At 35.6% G+C, this 20,553-nt stretch overlaps 1 protein-coding gene across 1 annotated transcript in view; it reads left to right on the forward strand.

Moving 5' to 3' along the window:
* Bmp5 (bone morphogenetic protein 5) overlaps positions 1-20,553 on the forward strand; it is a 121,415-nt gene that overhangs the window by 86,494 nt on the left and 14,368 nt on the right. Inside the window, exon 4 of the mRNA XM_050127291.1 lies at positions 7,734-7,928. Within this exon, the coding sequence (XP_049983248.1) occupies positions 7,734-7,928 (195 nt within the window). The remainder of the gene's footprint in view (positions 1-7,733; positions 7,929-20,553) is intronic.

Genomic DNA, 20,553 nt, shown 5'->3' on the forward strand with positions numbered 1-20,553 from the left:
TAGGTGTTTTTTCTCACATAATATATCTAAATGTGTTTTCTTTTCCATTTCCTCCCACTTCCTCCCCCTCCCATCCAGATTCACCTCCTTTCTGTCTCTAATTAGGAAATAAACAGACTTCTAAGGGATAAAAATAAAATAAAACAACACATAATGTAGGATAAAACAAAAGCTAAAACACAGGAATGTGACAAAACAAGCAAACAGAAGTGAGAAAGTCCAAGAGAAGGCATGAGAAACAGAGGCCCACTCATTTCCACACTAAGGAATCCCACAATACTGGAAGCTGTATATACACTGTAGAGTAAAAAGAGAGAAGAAAAATATATAACTACAATGAAAAACAGTTGAAATTAAAAAGAACAACAACAACAACAAGGAAAAGTTCCGACATGACATTATGAGATGAAAAGCCCCCAAAGATGCTGCTGAGTTCATTTTCCATTGGCCGTATCTTGCTGGGCATGTAGCCGACACTTAAGAGTAGTTTGTTTCCCCAGTGAGTCTCCTCGGAGAAACTAAATTTTCATTTACAAGAGGTTACCAATTAGAGATGGCTTCTGGGTTAAGGGTGAAGATTTGTACCCACATCTCCTTTCAGTTCTAGTACCCTAATTGGTACAGACCATGCTGGTCCTGTGCATGCTGCTTCAGTTTCTGTGAGTTAATGTGCATGGATCATGTTGATTTAGAAGGCCTTGTTTCTTTGGGGTCCTCCATCCCTCTGATTTTGCACTCTTTTTGCCTCCTCTTCTGTAAGGATCCCTGAGTTCTGGAGGGAGGGATTTGATGGAGATATCCTTTTAGGGATGATGAGTTTTCTAAGATCTCTCTCTCTCTCTCTCTCTCTCTCTCTCTCTCTCTCTCTCTCTCTCTCTCTCTCTTTCTCTCCTCTATGGCTGTGGCTGTGGGTCTCCCCATCCTCCCCATCCTCGAGACAGTTATCTGTCTGTCTTCCCTAGTCCCTTACTCTATACTGAACCTCTATAGTTCTATGGATTGTAGCTTGGCTACCATTGATTTAACAGACTGAATTCATATCATAATTGCTATTCTGGTTCTGGACTATCTTACTCAGAATGAGTTTTTCTGGTTCCATCCATTTACCTGAAAATGTCATGATTTCATTTTTTTTTTTTAAAATGGCTGATTAATATGCCATTGTGTAAATGTACCATATTTTCTGTATCCACTCATTTGTGAGGGACATCTAGCTTGTTTTCAGTTTCTGGCTATTAGGAATAGAGCAGCAATGAACATGGGTGAGAAGTGTCTCTGTGGTGGGAGGAAGTGTTCTTTGGGTATATGACCAAGAGTGGTACAGCTGGATCTTAAGGTAGATGATTCTCATCTTCCTGAGGAATCACCACACTGATTTCCATTGTGGCTGTACAAGTCTGCACTCCCACCAGCAATGGATGAGTGTTCCCCTTACTTCATATCCTCCTCAGCATGAACTGTCGCTTGTTCATTGATCTTAGCCATTCTGTCAAGTGTAAGATAAAATCTCAAATAGTTATGATTTGCATTTTATATGTTGTTGAACATTATTTTGTTTCTCAGCAATTTGAATTCATTCTTTTGAGTTTTCTCTGTTTAGATCTTTATCCCAATTTTAATTGGGTAATTTGTTTCCTTGATACCTATTTTTGAATTTTTAATGTATTTTGAATATTTTTATTCAATAATTACTCTATTGTATGTGTAGTTGATAAACTATTTCCCCATACTGTAGGCTGCCAGTTTTTTCAAATGTATCCCTGCTGGACTGAACTATTAAGTTCTAGCTATGCCAAGATATGTGTGAGTCGTAAAATGCTTAAGTGTAGATTCAGGCTAAAACCTTTACTACTCTTATATTAATGCACATTTAATATCACATCCCATTTTAATTTCCATTACATATTGAATCTGTTTTTCTGTCATGGTGTCTATTTTTCTAACTTGGAAATAACTAAAATACAAGGTCATCTTTGAAGAACATTGATAATATACAAACACAGTTTTCTTAAAATGGTTTAGGGCACCATCTATTTCACATGTCCAATACCTGACACATATTTTACATTTTTTTGAAGGATGGTGATTTATGAATAAAATGGTAGCTATAGAAAATAATAATTAACATTTATATACCCAGTACTTCTTTTCAAAGACCTTCATTCAACATTTCGTTTTATGCTCATTGGAGTATAAATGAAGAATTTGAGACTTATACAAGCTATGCATATGAACTTCTGACTGGGTAACCCGTTACTAATTATAGTCTCAAAAGTTCTGGTAATTCTTTTTTTAAAATTTATTTATTTATTAAAGATTTCTTCCTCCTCCCCGCCACCACCTCCCATTTCCCTCCCCCTCCCCCGATCAAGTCTCCCTCCCTTATCAGCCCAAAGAGCAATCAGGGTTCATATTTTACATTTAAAATGAAAAATTATTCAGTATATTTAAAAAAAATTCACAGTCTTTTCTACATACACTATATTCTAAGGGCCTGTGGGCACTTTGAATGAAAACAGCTGATCAGTCATCCAAAAAGTTTAACCAACATAATCAATGTAGGTATATTTTGTCTACAGAAATAGATAAAGTAGACAATGCTTTTATATTGTAGTTTAAGACAAAGAATAACTGAGCAAGCATGAATTTACAAAATCTTAGTAGTTGCTTCATTGCTGAAGTGAAATGCCAAGAATAAATTCAGTAATATCTAAAGTAATTTTGAAAAGGATTTCACGTTGATTTGAAGGGATACTGCTTTCTGCACAATATCTTTTTTGGCAAATCTCAAAAAACTCTTATTTGTAATTCACATCTTTACAAGTTTCAGAATGTGATTCTTTAGAACAGTGTTATTTCTCGATAACTAAAAATAAAGATACTGAGAACCTTTGGAATAAAAAAAAGAAATGTTACAAGCTATAGGAAACTTGGAGCTTTGAGTTAAGTGCTTATTTAGCGATAAAAGTCAATGTGTATCGTAATGAACAGAAAAACCAATTTTACCACCGTGAAGTCCTTACAGTAACCTATTTCAGAATCAGAAAGATCATATATTAAAAATGGTCTCTGCAGTCTCAATGTATACAAGTAGAGTCTAGCTACTGTTAAATTAACACTTCGTTAAAATATCAAAGTAAAAGTTTCAACAAATACTTTTTTATGTTATATTTCAAAACAGGACAAAAAAAATGAAGAACAGATTGCCAGTTCTTCTATTCCACAGCAGTTAAGTTTCTCAGTTCTCATTTTCTTTTCTTTTGCCGAGCTCTCTGTCGCTGGAAACTCTTAAACCGATTTCAAGGGCTACACCTGAATAAACACGTTGTAAAAGTGTTTATGTATTGAAGTGGGTCAGTTCAAGGTATGGTATTTGGCTGGAACTCCTAATTTCTCTTTTTACAGCACAAGGGCTGCCAGAAGGAGGAAGTCTGAGCTGAATTAATACATTTGTTACAGTGGAAGTAAAATGGAAACTGCTCTAACCACAAATCAAACTGCCTCTTTCATTTATGCCAATGATAAAGTTTTTCTAAGAAGTATATACATTCTGGCACAGAGCCACCATAAGTTTGCATTTGAAAGGAAAACGTGTGTGCTTATTTGTTTAAGGTTTACTGCTTGGGTTATTTGTAAGTCCTTTTCCTGGTAGGATTGAATGCAGAGGGGCTTGTGAGGCAGATGTCCATTTTCCTTCTTGTAGACAACTTTTCTCTGTTATAGGACCATTGTTGAAGATACCCATGCAGCTTAGATTGGTGTGAACTTTCTTTTAAAAGCTAGCATCGCCATATGTGAAGGACCTCTGTCTCTCTCACAACAGCTGCACGAACTCTTGCAACACACTCTCGTTTTCTGATGGTAGAGAAGTCTCTCTGCACAACTCATGTGCATACAAAACTGGTTCTGCTGCCAAAATACACTTTGTTAAGAACAAGGGCTTATTTGGTTAAATGCCATTAATGCCATTTTAGGGACTTGTTTCGCCTTTCTTTCTTCTATGGTTGGTTAGGTCTTGTAGTGGACTGAGGTTGCTTCATAGTCTTTGCTGAATAAATATTTTAAGAAAACATGCACATTTCTCAGGGGACAAGCCAGAGTCAATCATGCACTATTTCAAACCATGTTATATATTACTCTTACAGGATCTGTAAGTACCTTCATATCTAGAATAGTAACTTCAATAAGCCTGAGTAATTTCTAAGTAAAGTTACAGCAAAATACTAAATAGCTTGCCTCTTTTGGGTGATTTCCAAGGAACTAGAAAGCAACCAATGGTTTCCTTTATGTACATAATATATAATAGGCCTTGTATAGTATATATATATATTTAATTACATATTATATAAACATATAATTTAAAGTGACAATTACTTTAAATTGGGAGCACAGTAGTACCTAATTACTATAGTGTTTGTGGAATCATATTAAGTAATGTAGAGGAAACACCCAGAAAATTATATACCTTTTTCAGAGGAAGTTCTCCAAACATATTGGTATGATTATAAATATCGCTACTCCATCCATGGGAAAGGCACTTTAAGACACCCAAGTTTCAAGAGCCCAGGACATTCTGACTTACAACATACTCTGGTTTCTCTCTCTTCCTTTGTCGTACAACCACATGTATAGATTAAGAAGGGTCTAAGACATAAAATAAATGCACATCAAATGTGAGTCTATGAGCTCACTTAGGACTTCCTTCCCTTTTTGCAGACTTACCAGATTCTACTTGAGTCTCCTGAAATCTTCTCAGTCAACTTTCAGTTTGTGGAAACTCATGGGGAGTGGAATTTGGGAATTTTCATGTTTGTTTCACAATGTTTTTCAATGAGCATGGAGTTCATGACAGACCTGCATTCCCAGGAAAAGTCTCTCAGGATGACATGAAGAATGTTTAAATAGAGCAAACAACTTTGTAAAGTTTACTGACATGGCCAGAAGTAAATGGGAGAAAAGCTGTCAGTATTGACTTAATATGAGAAAGGCTGAAACTATCTGGAAAAAGTAGAGATACCCTTCAGGCATTCAATTTTTATCATTTATAGAAAAATTATGTATTGTGGGATAATGCTCTTGTACACTGTAAAGATTTGTCACTCACATATGTTTAATAAAACACTGGTCAGTAGCCAGACAGGAAGTATAGGTGGAGCAAACAGACTAGAAGAATTCTGGGAGAGGAAAGACAGAGATGCAGTCATCAGTAAGACACAGAGGAAGCAAGATGAGAATACCTTACTGAGAAAAGTTACCAAGCCACATGGCTAAACATAGATAAGAATTATGTGTTAGCCGGGTGGTGGTGGCACACGCCTTGAATCCCAGCACTCGGGAGGCAGAGGCAGACAGATCTCTGTGAGTTCGAGGCCAGCCTGGTCTACAAAAGCTAGTTCCAGGACAGGAACCAAAAGCTATGGAGAAACCCTGTCTCGAAAATCCCCCCCCCCCATAGTGTTTATGAGCAACCAATGGCAACTTCTTGGTGGTAGCATGAACCTTGAAACTCCACAGAGTTGTAGCAATAAACATGGTTCCCATCAGTACCTCTGCCGTAAAGCTAAGCTCTCAGAAAGTAAGGAATTGGGTGGAACCAATCACCAAAGCCACAGCTTTAATCCTAGCCATGCTGTTTAGCAGATTAAAGACTCATGTGCTCAGAAAAAGATAGAGATATAGAGTAAAGACAGATTCAGATGGGAAAAAGAAACCTCTAACTGGTTTACAGTGTATTTAAAATATTTGTAAGTTTGGGAGAAAGTCCTTTAAAAAAGAAACAGAGTAGCTGGGCATGGTGCTGCATATCTTTAATCCCAGTACTTGGGAAGCAGAGGCAGGTGGATCTCTGTAAGTTCAAGGCCAGCCTGGTCTACAGAGTGAGTTCCAGGATAACCAAAGATACATAGAGAAATTCTGTCTCAAAAAACAAACAAAAAAATTAAAAAGTAGTATTTTGAATATGTTATTTTGCTTTTATTATTTTTGTTATACTCTTTTGGCTATAATTATATTATTTTTCTAATTTTGTTTATATTACTTTTATGGTAATAGTTTGGTTATTTTGATTGTAATATTCCAGCTATATTATTGAAATATCATTAATATATTACATATTAAATTATGTTACATACTAAAGTTATACTATTTTCTTTATAAAATATTATCACATTTTAGTAATACTGTATTTGTTATATTATTTTGCCTATAATGTTTGGTTCTAGCATTATATGGCTTATATTATTTGTGTTACAATAATATTTATATTAATAAAAACGAATATTTGCTAAAAAAAAAAACCTAAAAGAAATAGAGTAAAAAAAAGCCCTTAAAGATGGAAAATACACAGAGAGTCTGGATACTGTATGTTATTGTATTGTCTTTAAATTGTTTGACTGCTGAGGAAGGAACGACAGCTGCTAAATGACATTTGACTATAAATGCTGCTGGATTAAACCAATCTACATATTTAAAATATATCTTGACTTCAAAATTTAACTCAAAAGATATATTACTTTGGGAAAGAGGTTCTGCTTTTATTTCCACAGAAAATGAGAGGCTGTGGATTAATTCTGTGTTAAGAAAAATCAGGTTTGATCGAGGAAGACACCCTGAAAAATCTCTGAAAGGAGTGTATGGCTGAGATGATTCAATGTCTCATAGTTCCTCTGTTCTAGTTTCTTCTGAGTTCTGCATCCAGAATAGATTCAAGACTTCTGGCTGAGATGATCCAGCCTCACAAAATATTCAAGTCAGGATTTGACCATAATCCTAATTTTACTTTGGGTCCCTCAAAGATTACCAGTGCTTCCAATAAGCAGAAAGTAACCTGGAAAACTACACCTGCATCCCTCCCCCCAAAATGAATTATGGATGTTTGTCTTTGTTTACATATTGACTACAAGTTGTTATGGATAATGGCCAGGAAAAATGCTAAACAAAGCAGATTAGATTCAGGGTTCTTGCTTTGAAAAGAAAAAAAAAAGGGAAATACTGTAGGATAATGCTCTTATACACTGTAAAGATTTGTCACTCATATAGGTTTACTAAAACGCTGATTGGCCAGTAACCAGGAAGGAAGTATAGCTGGGACAACCAAACTAGAGAATTCTGGGAAGAGGTAAGGCAGAGATGTGTCATCATCCAGACACAGAGAAAGCAAGATAAGAATTCCTGACTGAGAAAAGGTACCAAACGACGTGGCTAAATGTAGATAAGAATTATGGATTCATTTAAGTTGTAAGAGCTAGTTAGTGACAAGATTGAGCTAAGAGGCCAAACAGTTTGTAATTAATATAAGACTCTGTGTGTTTATTTGGGACCGAATGGCTGCAGAACCAGGCCGAAAAGAAACTTCTGGCTACATATTGGGTTTCTACTGCAGAAAAGCTCCAAGTTGGCTTTGAAGCCTATATTTCATGTGGATATTTCAAGTCTGATGGTTAAGCAAATCTATTTCTTGTTGTCTGAGAAAGTATAAGTGAATGAGAGCAGACATGGGATGTAGCCTAGTGTACTTCCATGTGTTCTACACTGTGGTAGCATAATAAGACAAATAAATAAATATGCCTGGATATTTATCTTTAATCATACATATCAAGGTTTATAAGAATCTTGATCTATAAAGAAAACATTCTGATAATGCTTAAATATTTTTCTCTTTTTCTCCTTTACTGCAGAATGCATCCACAATTCTTTCTTTCTCACAAACCAAATATTTATATATTATGTCCTAGGACGCAGCATTAATGTAAAATCTGCTGGTCTTGTGGGAAGACATGGACCTCAGTCAAAACAGCCTTTCATGGTGGCCTTCTTCAAGGCAAGCGAGGTACTTCTTCGATCTGTGCGAGCAGCCAGCAAACGGAAAAATCCAAACCGCAATAAATCCAGCTCTCATCAGGACACCTCCAGGATGTCCACGGCTGGAGGTAAGACAAAACGAGAGTGACAGTTGTGCTTGGAGGATTATTGGGTCATATGTTGCAAGTCAAGTTGCCACAATAAATTTGCCAGCTGCATATACCTTCATTTGGTATATTAAATCACCTAGTGATGTCTCTAGCATCCCCAGAATGCTTCACCAGTGAATCACTCAGTAATTCATTTAAAAATAACTATGATCTGCCTTCATGTGTTGAAAGATTCCATTCAAATTAAAGTCAAGCTGGCAGTCATAAAGCTCTGAAATGGCTAAGTCAACAAAGTGCAGCCCAAACGAAATGACATATCTTACAGGCTAACTTCCCCAAGGAACGATCAACCAGGTGAATTCAGCATACAGGTCTTTCTTTAGTATTTGGATGTGAATCACGCAGCCCAGAATCTTTCTAGAAAATAGGTGCAGGGAAGACTGTCAGAGAATCAGGGTGTGTTTAGATTTTTCTTATTGTCTGCTGGACTGATATCTGAACTATCCAGTCACACAGGGTGTGTTTAGATTTTCCTTATTGTCTGGTGGACTGATATCTGAACTATCCAGTCACACAGGGTGTGTTTAGATTTTCCTTATTGTCTTGTGGACTGATATCTGAACTATCCAGTCACATGTACACATAAAACTTTTCAGAAAAAATATTACAAACGTACAGTCGATATCAGTCTACTTTGATTTTAGTTTATTCTCCTTTTGGTTGGAAAAAGAGATAAAGGAGTCTCTAACTAGAAAGTGTGTAACGGCCAGAGAGTTAACTGTATGCTTCATGCTGAGAAGGACCTTGGTTAGTCTAGATACAAGTATAAAGTTGATGTCTACATTCCTGCAAGAATCTGTTTTCACCTATGAAAAATAAATTTGGACCTTTACTAATCCTAGCACTTCTCAACTTAGTAAAAAATTGTTTACTGATAACGACGTATGTGGTTCTCTTAATAGGTACCATATGTCCCGTACTTTGCTAGGCACAAAGGGTGAGCCAATGAGTTTCACTAGCAGTATGTCAGTAAATTAGAAATCTAATTTCAAATAACCTTTGATATTATTTTATTAAAGCTTCATTTTTTGAGGTTACTTCAAAGTAATAAATCTCCTAGAACCTGAGATTCTCAAAAGGTGGAATTCATTCACCTTCTTAAAATGTAGTTGCCAGGTTACCTGGTAAGTTGAGAAACAGAAGCGATAGGAGAGGATTATGTACGGCACTACATCATACTACATTAAATGGTACATAAAAATGAAGCTTTCAAATAAAGTTTCATTGAAGAATAATGGTAGTTTTATGCTACTTTGTTAAAGATACTCACAAAATATTTAGTTTGGCAAAAAGTTATAGTCTCTGAATATGAAAATGGAGAAAAATAACCTTCTAAGTCTCCCTTTTTCTTGCAAATATTAGCTTGTCAAAGATATATATGTATATATAAAATATATATGCATATATTTCAGCTAGGAGGTTTCTGAATTTGACTGAAATGCTTTTAATTTCATGTAGCACTTTGCATCAAGAGAGGGCTTTTCTAAACTTTGAGTAGAATAGTAAACAATTTCCAAGGAAACTGGAAAACAGAAAGCACAGGCATGCCTTGATTGTTCAAGTTTATAATTACTCTGGCAGAAGGTTCCAGCAACCAGAATCATCAAAGTCCTTTTCCCTCTGGGCCCGCTCTATTTATCTTCTCTTCTTGACCACAAAGTAACAAATGTGCTTCTATAACCATAGATGAATAAAACACGTGGAGCCAAAACTAGGAGCCTTTTCGCCAGTTTCCCAACACGTTCAGTGCATTTGCTTATTGTAATATAGACTGATATTTTCCTTTGCAGAGTTAGTCCTTGGCAAGCATCTCTGTGAAATATGTGGTAGATGGTTTTGAAGCTAGTTCATATTTTGATAATAAGAAAGTAGCTAGTTTTCTGTGAGACTTAACCTTTCAGTAGGTAATAATCAAGCAGATGGGAAAAGCCTCCTAGTAGTTGGGCTAAAAGGCGGGACCGAAGAAAAGGGAAGGGCAATATAAACAGAACTCTTGATATCTGGGGGGCTTGAAATGCCAGGCAAAATGTAAAGTTATCCAAATATAAATAATAGATGCCGTAATAGTATCAGGCTTTCATAATAAACGATGGAACAAGGGCTCTCTGGTGGGAGGCAGGTTTAAGAAAGAGCAATGATAGAGGTTTGTCAAATTGAAGTTTTTAACGCATCTCCTAAAGTACTGGAAGTCTGAAAAGGCATAAGACATCGGAGAATCCAGGTCTAGTCATTTCGACTATTTTACTCCACTTTTTTCCTGTTTCAAGGACATCTATACTGTACGTGGTGGTGCACTCACTTAATCCCATTACTCAGGAGGCTGAGGCTTAGGAAATCCAGAATTCCAAGTCAATCTGAGTTATCTAGGGACCCTGCAGAAACATAAAAAAGAAGGAGGAGGAGAGAGGGAAAGAGGAAAGATAAAAAGAAGGAATGAAGAGAGGGAGGGAGAAAGGGGAAGGAAGGGGAGGAAATAAAATAAGATTCCTTCCTTATGACTTTTCAATGATTTCTGTCCCATACATAATTGTAGTAATAAGTGTGGCGGGGCTGCGTCCCCAGCACCCCAGCCGCCTGCTAGCTTATGCCCGAAATAACAACACACAAACTGTATTCATTTAAACACTGCTTGACCCATTTCTATCTAGCCTCTTCTAGGCTAATTCTCACATATTAATTTAGCCCATTTCTAATCATCTGTGTAAGCACCCCAAGGTGTGCTTACCGGGAAGATTCTAGCCTACGTCCATCCTGGGTCGGAGGAGTTTCATTGCGTGCATCTGCCTGGGAGAGTGGAGCATGCCTCTGTCTGAGGTGTCTGGCTCTGAGAGGAGCTGCCCTGCTAGCTCAGTCGGTAGAGCATGAGACTCTTAATCTCAGGGTCGTGGGTTCATGCCTAAAGGTGTAAGTCACGAACAATGCCACACCAGTTTGGAGTTATGATTAATAGGGTGGTATTTATTTAAAGGGGAAAAAACGTACAGATCTCCGTCCCAGACAACAGCCCTCTGCACAACCAGGAAGGGAGTCTAGTCGCTGGCGGAGCAGGAAGTGAAGAGAGCGAGCGGAGGAAGTAGCCGTTTTTTTTTTTTTTAAAGAGAGAAACCACGCCCCAATGGGCTGGTATCTCAGCAGCTATTGGTTGGAGGGGCGGAAGGACCTCCCACAACACATAATCCTAAGGAAAGTAGAGAAGAGTGGCTACCACAAAATAGGAGTCCACCAATTACTTACTAAACAAATTAACATGTTGCTTGTTTCTGGAAAATCAACTTTCTTGTTCAAATGAATATTTGTAGGCCCATTGCTTCCAGACTGTTTGTGGAGTTTGTCTCTGTTTCAGTTCCTTCAAAAAGAAGATTGAACTTTAATCCTACAGGAGACATTGACAGTGTCACATTGATCACACTCAAAGATTTTTTTTTTTAAGTTTGGGCAGTAGAGGAAGAAAGCAAAGGCATTAACCAAGTTTTAAACCAGCTACCCTTGAAGATACAATGACTTTAGATTGATAAGGTTTTCAAAGAAGCCATGGACCATGATGTTGTTTCAAGAGTTACATAAAGTACTCAAAACAGCAGCGTATTAGGAGTCTGTAGAAGCTCACAGGAAAAATGCCACATATCAGTTCACACCAGAACTCCTAGAAAACATTTTATTACAAGCTTAATACTAAGGACCCTTGCAAGTGGGTCTGGTCATGTGGTGGTCCTGCCTGAAGACTTGATAGCTTCTCAGGGTAGTTCTCTCACGTAGTTAATCCTAATGCAAACATTCTGCACTTATTCTCAAATCAAATAAACATTACCTCTTGTCTAATGTATACAATGGAAACCCATGCCTCTTGAAACATATCAGTCCAAACAAGGAAATAGAATCAATTAAACCATCCAGAGTACTTTATAACGTATTATCAGTAAAACTACACAAACGATATGTTTTGTTTATTTTAGAAGTAATTTAGTCCTCTTCTTAACAGAATGACCTGATTCTTGTAAAGTGTTGCGGCGTTTTTTAATCATACTGGAATTAGTGTAGTTAATCACATCAGCTTTTTTTTTTATAGAGATTTTTATTGAGAAACTTAAAAGTCTTGGGTACATTAAATCCAATTTCTGGGAGGGGAAAAATCAGAACCCACAATAGAAAAAAAAAGTTACCTCCTGGGCCATAGCAGAACCCAGAGAATATATTCTCATAATTGAAAAATTCTAGGTGCTTCATAATTGACCTCTTGATACAAAATGACCTATTGAATTTGTAACTGTAATCACATCAGTTTTAACGGACATTTTGCCTGTTTTCAAGTGAGGTCTCTAAAATAAATACTGTACTGAAAATCCCACAACGCTACATACAGGAAAATGGTTCTAATCTAGATGATTCCTACAGAAATTAATGTTAAAAACTGATTATTCTGTGAATAATGGAATGTTTTAGAATCCTTCTCAAGCAAATCCTCTGGCACATCTAATATGCCATTAGCGAGCTCTGCTTCTTTATTGACACATTTTTGGTTTCTATTGTCTATTATTTAATACTGACTATATCTCTTACTAGTTGTGTAGTTTTGGCTACGGCCACCAGGTGACTGTTAATCCTATTGACTCAGTTTGTAAGTATGGAAACGAGAGACAGGAAGTAGAAATAGTGGTTGGGGTACGTTTAGGAAGCTTTTGTTTAGAAAGGTCTAGCAGAGAGTTGGAATGTACAGTTTGTAGATAAAATTTTATGTCAACAGCCTCTAAGGTGCAGATGACATTTGTATGGTTACAGGGATGCTTGAGTAAACAGAATCAAGGGAAGATTCCAGGTAGCTATGAATTTATCGGCTAATGTTTTGTGCCACAAATTTATACCAGAAAAGTACAAATATCTTTGCATGTACAAATAGTGGCAACCCCTCTGGGTCAGGTTTTATTTATTCAAGTTGGTAATTTACGGAGTGTGGCTTGTCTCTCTTTACTGGTTCATCAAAAATTATCCTTAAGGACTCACCAAATTCACTTTATTGAATAGTCTATTTTGAGCTTCCTTAGGCTCAAAATTCATTATTTTCTGTGAATAAATCATTGTTTTTTTTTTGGTTATAATTCTCCAGTTGTTCACTTACTCTTTTCTTTTTGAAAGCTAAGAAAAAGAAAGCTAAAAATCTCTTTGCTCTGAGATGGAGAATTTTCATCATATAGTTCATGTAAACTGTTGTCATGCTTAAGTGTTAAGTTCTATTTTGGATATTTCTCTCTCTCTCTCTCTTTCTCTCTCTCTCTCTCTCTCTTTTTCTCTCTCTCTCTCTCTCTCTCTCTCTCTCTCTCTCTCTCTCTCTCTCTCTCTCTCTCTCTCTCTCTCTCACACACACACACACATACACATGTTCTACATATAGATATCCACACCTACCTACCATTTATCTATCAATTATACATCTACCTTTTGTATATTATCTGCCTCTGATACCTCTTAAATGAAAACATTGTTAATACACATAAGAAGTTTTCTTTTTGCCTTACTTTGGTAGATTATCATTCCTTTTACATTCAGGTCACTTATCTTTAACTTTGCCTTTCAGAACATGAAAACTTTTGTAATCTTAGGGTTTTATTCTCCCACTTTTTAAAAGCCACCTCCTATTTTATTGCATTTTCATTATTTAAAGTCAAAGACGATGATATTTTAAACAAAATTAAATTATTTTCACCTTTTTTCTAGAAATTGGCCATGAAAATTTGTACAAATACTTAATATTTTCAATGTTAGGCATTATTTTCTCATTGTTACTAACATTAAAGGTAAATCAGAGATATATTATAATACACGCATATCTTTGAAGTAAGTTAGCTTACTTTTGTAGTGTTTACTGGCACCAGAACTAATTAATAATTTTATCATGACTTCATTTTTAATTTTTATAGTTTTTATTTATTAAAATGTACCATTTCCCTTAGTTCTTTTTCCTTCCTCCCAGTCTTCCTATATATCCTATATATCTTTTCCACTCCCTCTCAAATTCCTGGCTTCCTCTTCTTTAATTGTTACTGTTACAAACACACACACACATATGCACACACACACAAGAATATATAAATACAATTGCCTGAGTCCATTTAGTGTTGTTGGCATGTACGTGATTTGGGGGATCATCACTTGGTATTGGGTAAGCAATTAGGGGGCTCATCCCTAGGGGAATATATTTCTACTTTCAGCATTCCTTAGTTACCTGGAGAACTTTGTTTGGGGGTGGAAGGCTTATGAGAGATTCCATGCTCCATGTCAGCATGTCTATTGTTGTCCTTGTTCAAGTCTGAGTGAGACAGCTAAACAAGCATCCTAGGTGAAGCTTTTCTGCTATTCTAGGAGACAATTGCACATTAGATTCCATAGTCCTCGGGCTATTACAATTCTTCTGCCCCTTCTTCTGCAGTGTTTCCTGAGTTTTACGTGTATGAGTTATGCTGGGCAATGATCAGTTGTTCTCTGCATTGTGACAAGTTATAATGGTCTAGGTCTTTTGCAAAGAGAAGCTTCTTTGGTGAGGCTTCAGAGTTACTCTTGTCTATGTGTATAAGGAAAGTGTTTAGCATGTAGTTGGGAAGTATGCTAGTTTAGTAAATTGGTGGTATTGGCGCTCTCTTCTTAATATTCATGCTCAGTAACCCTGCGTAGTTGACTTAAGTTTTCAGGACCAGGTGTAGTTTCTCTTTTGTTGAATAGATCTTAAGTCCCATTGGACAACTATTGGTTACTGCCAATGTATAAGTGCCATTATTGCATGTTTGAGAATATCTCATCCTATAGGTTGTTCTAGCCCATAGATTTTAGAGCTGGGTAGGACTAATGATACTTTCTGCCATTGGCAGCTTACTCAGCACTGTCCTGGATGAAAGCTAATCTCTAGGGAGGTGGCTTTCTGGTCAGAGCCAGCTTGGATCCTCAAAGTTCTGGGTCCTATGTGTGTAGTATCATCAGCATCAAGAACTTACCTTCAACCTCTGGGAGGCAACCAAGGGCAAAATTGTATTGACCAATAACTCAAGAGAGAATTTCTTATGAGTGGTATTGCAGTTTTTATTAGACAGTCTATGGCAATTGAGGAGCATTTTCAGCCCAAGTTTCTTAACTTCATTTAAACTGTACATCTATCTATATCTATACCTATGTCTATATACATACATATCATTATATGCAGTATATGTAATTTGGGATAAATAAAAAGTATTATTATTATTTATGGCTTTTCTAGACATCTTTATTGTATTTTTTCTTTCTCTTTCCCACTCCTGTATTGACCACCTTAACTTAAATACTTCACCCCTCGGTTTTCCCATTTTCCTCTTAGCATTGTGTATGTGCTGCTGTTTCAAGTCTCTGGTGTTTCTTCTCCCTTCCTCCATGGTGCCTTTGATGTCTGAGTTTCTTTGGTTTCTCCAGGTTATAAAACTAACACTATGTGACACTATGGATCCAGGAACCACAGATGAGAGAAACATGCAGCATTTGCCTTTCTGAGTCTTGCTTACCTCATTCAATTAAAAAGATTTTCTAGTTCTATCCATTACCTGCCATTCTGACTGGGGTGAGATAAAATCTCAAGTCTTTTTAACTTGCATTTCTCTGATTTCTAAGGATGAACACTTTTTAGATATTTCTTAGCCATTTTTACTTTTCCCCCCCTGAGATCTCTCTGTTCATAGTCCATTATTTGACTCTGATTTTTGGGCTCTTTGTTTATTCAGGATATTAACCCAACAGGAAATACATAGCTGGCAAAGATTCTGTGGGTTTGTTTCCTCTTCACTCAGTTGATTATTGTAAATTGGAATGTGTCTATGATCCCTGCATCTACTGAAATTCTCATGTAATTTTTGTCTTTATCGATTTACATGATTTATTACATTAATTCTTGTGTATGTTGTTTTAACCCTGTATCTTTGGGATAAGGTAACCTTGGTGATAGTTAATGATGTTTTCGATATATAGCTGTAGTTGGTTTTCAAGGGTGGTACTAAAGATTTTTGAGTTGTGTTCATCAGGATTATTGAACTGTACTTTTCTTGTTTTCATTGTGTCTACCTGGTTTTGGTATTAGAGTGATACTGGCTTTGTAGAAGTGCTCTTTCTATTTCTGTTTTTTTTTTTTTAAATTATTTAAGTATTGTCTGTAGATTTTCTTAGAATATTTGATAGAATTTTGCCTTTTAAAGTCAGAAGTCTTTATATTATTATTTTACTCTCCTCAGATGTTGTATTTAGGTTGTTCATCTCTTCTTGTTTTAAGTGTGCTGGTTTGGATGAATCTGTAAATTTTTCCATGTCTTTAGGTTCGAACGTAATGGGGTACAAGTTGTTTTTAAAATATATTCTTGTATAATATTCTGAATTTCTTTGGTGTCTGCTGTCTCCCTTTTTATTTCTAAGTGTGTTTATTTGGATCATCTCTTTCTTTCTTTTAGTTAGTTAGACTAAATATCTTGTTTACTTTCTTACAGAATCTGTTCTTAGAACCATTGAGTTATACTTTAATTTGGGCTCTGATTTTTATTTCTTGCTGTGTACTGGATTTGGGATAGGTTGGTTGTTTTTCCAGATTCTTGAGTTGCATTGTTAAGTCATTTATTTTTTTTTGATCTTTCTTATTTTTTAATGTAGGCACTTGGAGCTATAAATTTTCATACTTGGGCTCTTTTTATTGTGCCCCAGAAGTTTTATAGCATTGTGTTTTCATTTCATTTAGAGCCAGGAATTTTTAATTTTAATTTTATTTTTTATCTTGCTTCCTTTTTTGATCCATTAGTCATTCAAAAACAAAATTTTAATCTTTATGAGTTTGTGGACTTACTAGAGATTTGTTTGCTGTCTACTTTAGGTTTTATTGTATTATGAACATATAGGATAGAGGGAGTTGTTTCAAATTTTCCAAATTTTTAAAGTTTTGTTTTGTGTCCCAGAATGTAGTCTATATTATAGAAACTCCTATGGCCTACTGAGCAGAATATATATTTCTTGGTGTTTAGGTAGAATATTCTGTAGAAATCTGTTTAGTCCATTTCATGTATATCACTTAATTCTGATGTTTCTCTGCTTATTTTTGTCCAGATGACCTATATATGTTGGAGAAGGTGTGATATGAAAATTATCTACTATTAATGATTTAATGTTAAGTCTGTTTATTTTCTTCCAGTAGTAAGTTTTTTTTTTAAATGAAATTGTGTTCACCCCATCTTGGTGCATATATATTTAGGATTACAATGTCTTCTCAATAAATTGTTCTCTTAGGGAGAATGAAGTGTCCTTCTTTATCTGCTCTGATAAGGTTTAGTTTGAGATCCATTTTGTCAGATGTTAGGAGAGCAACACCTGTTTCTTTCCTGGTCCCATTTTATTGGAATCCTTTTTTCCATCCTTTTTCACTTTAAGGTAAGGTCTTTCTTTAAAGATGAATTTCGTGGAGACAACAGAAGGGTGAATTTTCTTAATCCATTCAAGCAGCCTTTGTCTTTTGATTAGAGAGCTAAGGCCATTAATATTTGAAGTTATTATCAAAAGGTATGTGTTCCTTTTTGCTGTTTTTAGTTAAACTTTTCAGTAATTAGAGGAATTCCTACAGTCTCTCAGTTATGATTCCTTCTCTCTTCAGTTCAAGTACTTCTTCCTATATTTTATTTAGAATTGCTGTGATGGGTATGAATTGTCTTAGTCCATTGGGATCATGGAAAGTTTTTCATTTTCCTTCAACATGGTACATAGTTTTGATGGATACAGTAATCTTGGTTGACAGTTGTGGTTTTTAGAATTTATAATACATTACTTCAGGTTCTTCTGAGTTTCAAAGTTTCTATTGAGGAGTTAGCTGTTATTCTGGTGGGTTTTTCTTTATGTGTGACTTGTGCTTTTTCTTTTCAATTTTTGAGAATATTTCTTTTTTTCATATATTTAGTGATGCATATATGATTTGCCACAGGGTCTTTTCTGGTCTTGTCTGGTTGTTGGGGTTCTCTGTGTGAGTCTTGTCTGGTTTGGGGTTTTGTGTGCCTTTTGTACATCTATGGGTATGCTTTTCCTTAGTTTATGAAAGTTTTCTTCTATGATCTTGTTGAATGTGGTCTTTGCCATTGACCTGTGATTATTCTACCTCATCTATGCCTATAATTGAAAGACTTTGTTTTTTGATGGTGTCCCACATTTCCAGCATGTTCCCTTCCTGTGTTCTAAATAAATTAATATTCTCTGCTTGTTTGTTCATGTTCCTCTGTTTATCTTCAAGTCCTAATATTCTACCTTCTATTTAATCCATTCTAGCTACAGAATCCCTTGATTTTCCTAGTTATTTAAATTTTCAATTACGACCTCATTTTAGCTTGAGTTCCCATCAATGTTTCTTTCTTCATTGAATTTAGTTATTTCATTCAGCCTATGCTTGTATTTTCTTTCACATCCCTCGGGTAATTATTCACTTTGAGTTCATTAGCTTTAATTTCACTGAGCTGCTTGTGTCTTCCTTAAGTTCCTTGACATTTTTGATAAAGTTTGTGATTTTTCTTTTAGCTTCTGTATCCTGGGTTTCATCTATGTAATTCTCATTGGAGAACATTTCTGATAGTACTGGTAGATTTGGGGGGAAGGTTCATGATGTCTTGATACTTTATATTATTTTTATATGAGATCTGGCCGTGTGATCTTCTAGCGTTGGTTGTGCATCTGATGTGGACACAGCACACTGGGCTGGTACCTAGGCTGTGCCACCTGGCCTGACCTGGAGGTTAGGAAACGTGTAGATTGGGCTCATCAGTCTGGGCCAGGCTCTGTTTATGAGTTCAGGTGTAGCGCTGGGAATTGGGTAATACACAGGCAGGACAGGGTCATGTAGGCTTGCCTGGTCAGTGCATAGGATGTGTGGGCTTCTCTGAGCCTTAAGGATGGATTTGGAACAAACTGCTCCATGGTGATCAGAGTTGGGAGGCGTTATGATGGGGAACACAGATAAATTACATGTGTCTTCATGCCAGGTGGCCTGGCCTCGTGGGTACAGGCTCTGATGAGTTAGTAGTGGAGTGAGAGTCCAGGTGAAGGTCAAGATTCCTGGCAAGCAGCTGTGGGCAGAGTGGAGTTGGGTGCATGATTTCATTTGTAGAATTATGTCTGTTTCATTTAATCTCCTAAGGACTGCCACTTGATATTTTTAAAGCTATAAACATCATTTCCTTGCCCATTTTCCTGTAGCTTAGTTTGCCAACCATTGAGCATGAACCTAACTCCAGACTTTACTGATTTGGCTAAAATATTTACTTCCCACAGTACCCGTTAATTTTTATTTCTGACAGAATAAGCATATGGATAGAACTCTCCATGACATCAGACTCTTGGAACAAGAGTCCATTTTAAACTTAATTGCTCATTACATTTATATGATATAATATATATCACACTTAATCTTTATGAAACTACTTTAATTATATGAGATATTTGGGCTTTTAATTTTATTTACTTTCTTTTTAAACATGCAATTGTAATAACTGTACATGTAGCATCTATCCATCTGTCTGTCTATCTATCTACCTACCTACCTATCATCTATCTGCCTATCTATATCTATCTATCTATCTATCTATCTATCTATCTATCTATCTATCTATCTATCTATCTAATCTCTGTGTGTGAGATATATTCATTTAATGTTAATTTTCAAAAACATAATTGTCCACTGCCTGAATAGAATTGTTTGAGGGTATTATTCAAATTAAGGAATAAATTTCCCTGAATGCAAGAGGACATACTCTTAAAATAAATTTTCTTCATTTTTCACTATTAACATATATTTATTCAATTATTGCATAAGAGGAAAATCTTGTTCAAATTATAACTACTATTTTGTTTTCTAAGTTGACATCAGGCAAATAATAATTTGAAGTAATTACAAGGACAACTGAGTCTTCATTTGGTTCTGGTGTGATACTCTTTCATTAGCAGTTGAATCATTAAATTGGATGGTGAAATATTATATATATGTATATATATATTGCTTTTTAATTTTCCCTTTTTTCACAAATAAAAATCCTTTAGAATGCTATTTATAAAAAGTATGAGCAAATACCAGAAAAAACATAAAAAATGTTCTGAAAAGTTTTGTATTTTTGAGATATTTTACTTTGTTTCAGATGCAAGATTAGAATTTTACATATTTAGACTTTTGAAAAATTATGATATTTTAATATTTTTCAATGCATTGAAAAATATATAGACAATGTGTCTGTCTTAAGTTACTCAGGGAGAACTATGGGAAATAAGTTTATTAATTCTCCAAATATTTATGAAATGCATATTATGTGTCAGTTACTATTTTTTGTACTTGGTATACAACAGCGAACCAGAGTTAAATAGGTTGTCTTGGTGAGAATTAGTTAAGAGATGCAATCTAGATAAAACGTCATGCGTGTAATAAATAAATAACGCCAGAGAATTTCACAAAGTGTAAGTGAAATACTAAATCACCCTAACCAAAGAAGAGAAATAAGGACTATTGTGGTAGAGTTACAGTATTTAAATGTGCTAGCTAGAGAAGACTCCATCAAAGATGGAGGGATTCTTT

This window comes from Alexandromys fortis, unplaced genomic scaffold, assembly GCF_014885135.2.
Source record: "Alexandromys fortis isolate MF-2015 unplaced genomic scaffold, M_Fortis_MF-2015_v1.1 scaffold_22, whole genome shotgun sequence".
Classification (NCBI taxonomy): domain Eukaryota; kingdom Metazoa; phylum Chordata; class Mammalia; order Rodentia; family Cricetidae; genus Alexandromys; species Alexandromys fortis.